Consider the following 5,683-nt stretch of genomic DNA (forward strand, 5'->3'; position numbering starts at 1 on the left):
TTAAGCGATGAGCTTTATGACATTATGTGAAATAGTAAATAATGGATGTATGTAGGATTGAATATGATGAGATGGTGCATTATTTATAAGTGTAATGAAGGTTTTATTGTCTGTGATAACTTCAAGTTTGAGCATCATGTTAGTCTTCCTTGTTTCATGCTGTGCAGGGAAGCGTATGTGGCGCTACAAAAGCAGTGTGCTGGACCTCGGCTTCCCCAGGAGGAGCAGTGACTTGGGGCTGCCTCGTCACCCGGACTGTGCCTTCTATTACGCCCCACTGGGTCACATGGTGGTATTCAAAGGTTCCCGCTACTCTGTACTCGACCTTAAAACCCTGCACCAAGAACCCTACTACCCCCGCAGGTTAACAGACTGGACTGGCGTGCCGCAGGGGACCAACGGGGCGCTGACCCGTCCAGACGGACGCCTTTACCTGTTCAGAGAACAGCGGTTCTGGAGGTTTGACCCGGTGAAGGTGCGAGTCACCAGACAAGGGGAGTGGGCAAAAGATCTGAGCTGGACTGGTTGCAGCAACACTCCTCAGAGCAACAACATCCTTTGACCAGCAGAGGGAGCTGTAGGACTTGAAGTGCAATTTGTTGATGTATTCTGTAATAGCAGTGCTAAGACTTTAAGACCAACATTGAGTTTATATGTTGCAGTGGTTCAAACTTGCGCTAACAGAACACAGCAAAAATAAGGCTACTTGTTTTTTTAAATGTTTTTAATCAGTATTTATACTCAGGGGCGGATCCAGAGTAACTTTAGTGGGGGTGCACAGGGGGGTACAGCAGGTATTTGGGGGGGGTTGCCATCGAAAAGTTGTAAGAAAAAATGAAAGCTGCTACCGACCTCGCTTTTACAAAGTATTTTTCCTGGGTTTTTTTTTTGTTTGTTTTTTGGCTCTTTAACCCAATAGGAAAGCTGTATATGATCTTTTCATTTTAGACTGTTAACATTTAAATTCTGATAAACTTGTTTCCTTGTTTATGTGAATTACAGCATCATCAGCTGCAGCCTTTGCCTGTTATGTAAAACTGGTAGGCTCAACGACAGAATCCTGAGGGAAATTAAGTGACAAATATTGTGCAACAGCACTACATACAGTGCCTATCATAAGTATTCACCCCCTTTGATGTTTTACCCTTTTATTGCTTTCATAAATCAATCATGGTCAATAAAATGTAGCTTTTTTAACAAAAGAATTTATTGGAAAAAACTCTTTAATGTCAAAGTGAAAACAGATTTCTATAAAGTAATGTTAATGAAAGAAAATTATATAAATGAAAATAATTGTTTGCATAATTATTCACCCCCTTCAAGTCAGTATTTAGTAGATGCACCTTTGGCTGCAATCACAGCAGTGAGTCTGTGTGGATAAGTCTCAATCAGTCTTGCACATCTGCCCACTGCAATTTTGCTCCATTCTTCTTTGCAAAACTACTCAAGTTCTGTCAGGTTGCACGGGTATCGGGCATGAACAGCCCTTTTCAAGTCCAGCCACAAATTCTCTATAGGATTGAGGTCTGGGCTTTGACTCGGCCACTCCAGAACATTTACCTGGTTCTTTTTTAACCATTCCTGTGTAGCTTTTGCAGTATGTTTTAGATCATTGTCTTGCTGGAAAATAAATCTTCTCCCAAGACGTAGTTCTCTTGCAGACTGAAAAATGTTGTCCCCCAGGATTTCAGTGTATTTTGCAGCATTCATTCTGTCCTCTATCTTTACAAGCCTTCCAGGTCCAGTTGCTGAGAAACATCCCCACAGCATGATGCTGCCACCACCATGCTTCACAGTGGGGATGGTGTGTTTTTGGTGATGTGCAGTGTTTGGTTTCTGCCAAACATGACGTCTTATCTGATGGCCAAAAGCTCAATTTTGGTCTCATCAGACCAAAGAATCTTCTTCCACTTGACCATGGAGTCTTCCACATGCTTTTTGGCAAACTCTAGTCGAGATCTAATATGACTTTTCTTCAACAGTGGCTTTCTCATTGCCACTCTCCCATAAAGCTTTGACCGGTGAAGAACCCGGGCAGCAGTTGCTACATGCACAGTCTCTCCCATCTCAGCAGCTGAAGCTTGTAACTCCTTCAGAGTAGTTGTAGGGGTCTTGGTGGCTTCTCTCACTAGTCTCCTACTTGCACGGTCACTCAGTTTACGAGGGTGGCCTGATCTAGGCAGATTCACACAAGTGCCATATTCCTTCCATTTCTTGATAATTGATTTCACTGAACTCCGGGGGATGTTCAGTGCCTTGGAAATTTTTTTGTAACCATCCCCTGAATTGTACTTCTCAATAACCCTTTCCCTGAGTTGCTTAGAGTGTTCTTCTGTCTTCATGGTGTAATGGTAGCCAGGAATACTGATCAACCACTCTCCGGACCCTTCAGACACAGGTGTTTTACAACTCAGTCACTTGAAACACACCCACACCACTCAGGTGATCTTCATTTCACTAATTGTGAGACTACTGGCAACAATTTGATGGACCTCTATTGAATTAGACCATTAAATTAAAAAGGGGGTGAATAATTATGCAAACAATTATTTTTATTTATATAATTTTCTTTCATTGACATTACTTTATAGTAATCTGTTTTCACTTTGATATTAAAGAGTTTTTTCCAATAAATTTTTGTGTTAAGAGAGCCAAATTTTATTGACCATGATTGATTTATGAAAGCAATAAAAGGGTAAAACATCAAAGGGGGTGAATACTTATGATAGGCACTGTACAACCCTGCCAATTTCCACTTCTTAGAATAATAATATTCTGTACTTTTAGCAACTAGTTCTCAGCTGTAAACCAGAAACATCATAGGGTTCTGTATACTAATCAGTCTAAATCAAAATGAGTACTACCCAATACACAGTGAACAATAACAATCTGTACCTTTGATCTGTGGTAAAATAATCTTAAATGTTCTGTGGAGCGATGTAAATTTTAAAATACAGTAAGTAGCACTCCGTACATTAATAGTACACCTGAGAACAATAATAAACAGTAACAATACTCCATATTCTTAAATCAAATACAATAAAATACAATAAGCAACACTCTATAGATTTAACAATAAACCTGAGAACAATAATAAACAGTAACAATACTCCATATTCTTAAGTCATTTAATAGTTCACAGCTCAGCAAACATCATAGTGTTTTGCATAGAAATCACAAAAAGCTGCTCTCAATAATCTTTCACAGCGAGCAGATGTTCCTGTGTTGTAGGTCCATGGTCCAGACGTGGCCATCGAACAGGCCGGGGGGGTCTGGCACCGTATAGTTCCTAGAGCACCTCCTCTTTTTGCATTCTTCATATGGGATGGAAATAAAGTAGCGTTGGTTTAGCACATCGATCAAAGACCTGTAGGTGTAAAGCAGGAAGCCCTCCACAATAAGGATGAGAGTCTCCTCTTCCTCCTTGTGGTCAGACTTCGGGACGATCTCTGTGTCCAGGGTGTTATTAACGCCATGAGACTTCTCAAACTTCACCAGGTTCTCCAGCCATGCGTAGATCGTACTCATCATGGCATCGTACTGCTTAAAGCCATCTTCACCAACTTCAATCTGATCTTGGGGCTTGAAGAAGTCACCCTGATGGACCACACAGCAGTTGGGCAGGTTCTTGATCAGGCGATTGGTGAGGGTGGTTTTCCCTCCATCGGTTACGCTGCCGATGACGATGATGTACTTCATGTTCTCGGATTGATCAAAGCTCGGAAAAAGTGTCAAAAATGTCAACAAAAACTGGGTCGGGAGTGAAAGAAAGCTGAAAAAGAGAAGGTTCCAGCAGGAAATGTCAACTACTGGAGTTCTCCTTGAGGGTTGCCAACTCCCTGAAAAATAAATAAGGGACACCTCGCTGGCAGGGCTGGCTGACCCGATTGCCTTCACCCCTCCCGGCATGGTGAAATTTTGTTTTTTGCCTTTTTTTGTGCGTGAAACAATTTTTAACCTTTTTTGAGTCAAACCTGAGTTTAATTAGATGCATGTTTTTGAGTGATACAAATGCATGGAAAACAAATTATTATTCAACAATTTATTTTTTAGTGCAAAATTACAACCCACACAGCTGCTGTGTAAGGTTTGCTTGCAAGTTCTAAAGTTTTGCTTGCGAATCTGACTGAACCAAATGGAATGGGCGGGACCAACGCGAGTGGAAGGGACAAGAGTTCCTATTGGTCGGTTTGACCTTGCTCCACCGCCACTCACCTCTGTGCTGTTGCTGGCTGCTTCCGCGCTAGGTTGGTAGCCGGTTGCACACAAATTAATTATGCTAAATATTTTAGGCTACAACCAGTGTTCAAGATTAACTGGTAATGGTAATGGCTGGTGATCAACACTTGAAATCCCAGGTTTTGCCATGTTTCAAGTGGTAATGCGCACACTAGTGCCTCGTTGTCATAACAAAAGCATCTGTAAACCAGGGATTAGTGCCAAGTGGCTCTTCTTTGGGGTGCAGAGATATATGTGCCAAAGGGCTCAGGGCTGGAATTTCTAGCAAATAAATACAACCACAACCACAAAGAATGTAATTTCGCCTAAAGATTAGGTTCTCAAAAAACGCTGGTCTCAGGAAAACCTAATAATTGAAAATCAGATTGTGTTCTCAGCCTTGAGTAGCCAGGCAGAAAAGACACACAACTATGCCGCATTTTTCAAAACGAAAAGCTGCGATTTCAACATTTAGCCTGAATCATAGCCATGTTAATAAGGTTTGTAATAAACTAAACCGTTTGTAAATCAATCAAGAATTGAGCGAGTTATGAGTGTTTAAGTGAGGAAATCACCCACCTTACCATTGACTACAGTACAGCGCGCCAGAGCAGTCCCCTGTCCTTAGATGGCCGCCAAGTGACGACGCTGCCGACTCCGCCTTGAGTGTTTGTATATATCTATGGACTGTATGGCTTAGCCTTGCTGTAGCAAGCAGCTCAAAGGGGCGTGGCTTATCTACTGATTCTTATCTTTGTACACTAGTCTGGTCTGATCAATATCTAAACTGTAATATTGTTTTTAGATGTCGGCATTGTTACACAGCAGCTACAAATATGCTTTAAAGCCTTTTTTTCTTTGCACAGTGACAGAAGAAACAAAGATACATTCATAGTGTGCTAGTGACTGACACTATAAATTATACTTCTGACTTTGGCCTGTGATTGTGTGTTACCTCCTGATGTCGAGCTATAGTAGAAGGTGTAACTCTTCATTCCCGAATTCACATATTTAAACTATATATACATACATATATGCAGTTGCTTGGACTGTAAGTGTGTAGTTTAAGTGTGTGAGAGCAGTGCAGATTGGTGAGTAACATATCTGGATGGCATGGAGTCAAATGTTAAAAAACTGTTGTGCAGAGAAAGGAAATACACAGATGCAAACGTAAATGCTTCCACGTGCAATGAAAGGTGAAATTCTGTCTGGTCTGAATTTGAAAACTCAACAGTAGTTTCATGACTGTGTGAATATGCACATGGGAAACATTTAGCATTCAACTCTGACCTTAACTTCCGACCAGTATGTACTCGTTTGATGATCTCTTTCTTTCCCATCACTGCAGGCGGACCGTTAGTTATTTTGCGCCTATTTAGGTTATTGAATGAATTCTGTCAGTGATATTACAATGAATCCAACAATTTTAAATCATATGGAGGCACAAACTGTCAGGACACACACA

General features: G+C 41.1%; 1 protein-coding gene across 1 annotated transcript in view; it reads left to right on the forward strand.

Annotated features, from left to right (window-relative positions):
- mmp28 (matrix metallopeptidase 28) overlaps positions 1-1,016 on the forward strand; it is a 29,110-nt gene extending 28,094 nt beyond the window's left edge. The window contains 1 exon segment of the mRNA XM_022207643.2: positions 168-1,016. Coding sequence (XP_022063335.1) covers positions 168-562 — 395 coding nt within the window. The 3' untranslated portion in view covers positions 563-1,016.
- The last annotated feature ends 4,667 nt before the right edge of the window (positions 1,017-5,683 follow it).

Source organism: Acanthochromis polyacanthus, chromosome 13, assembly GCF_021347895.1.
Source record: "Acanthochromis polyacanthus isolate Apoly-LR-REF ecotype Palm Island chromosome 13, KAUST_Apoly_ChrSc, whole genome shotgun sequence".
NCBI lineage: Eukaryota > Metazoa > Chordata > Actinopteri > Pomacentridae > Acanthochromis > Acanthochromis polyacanthus.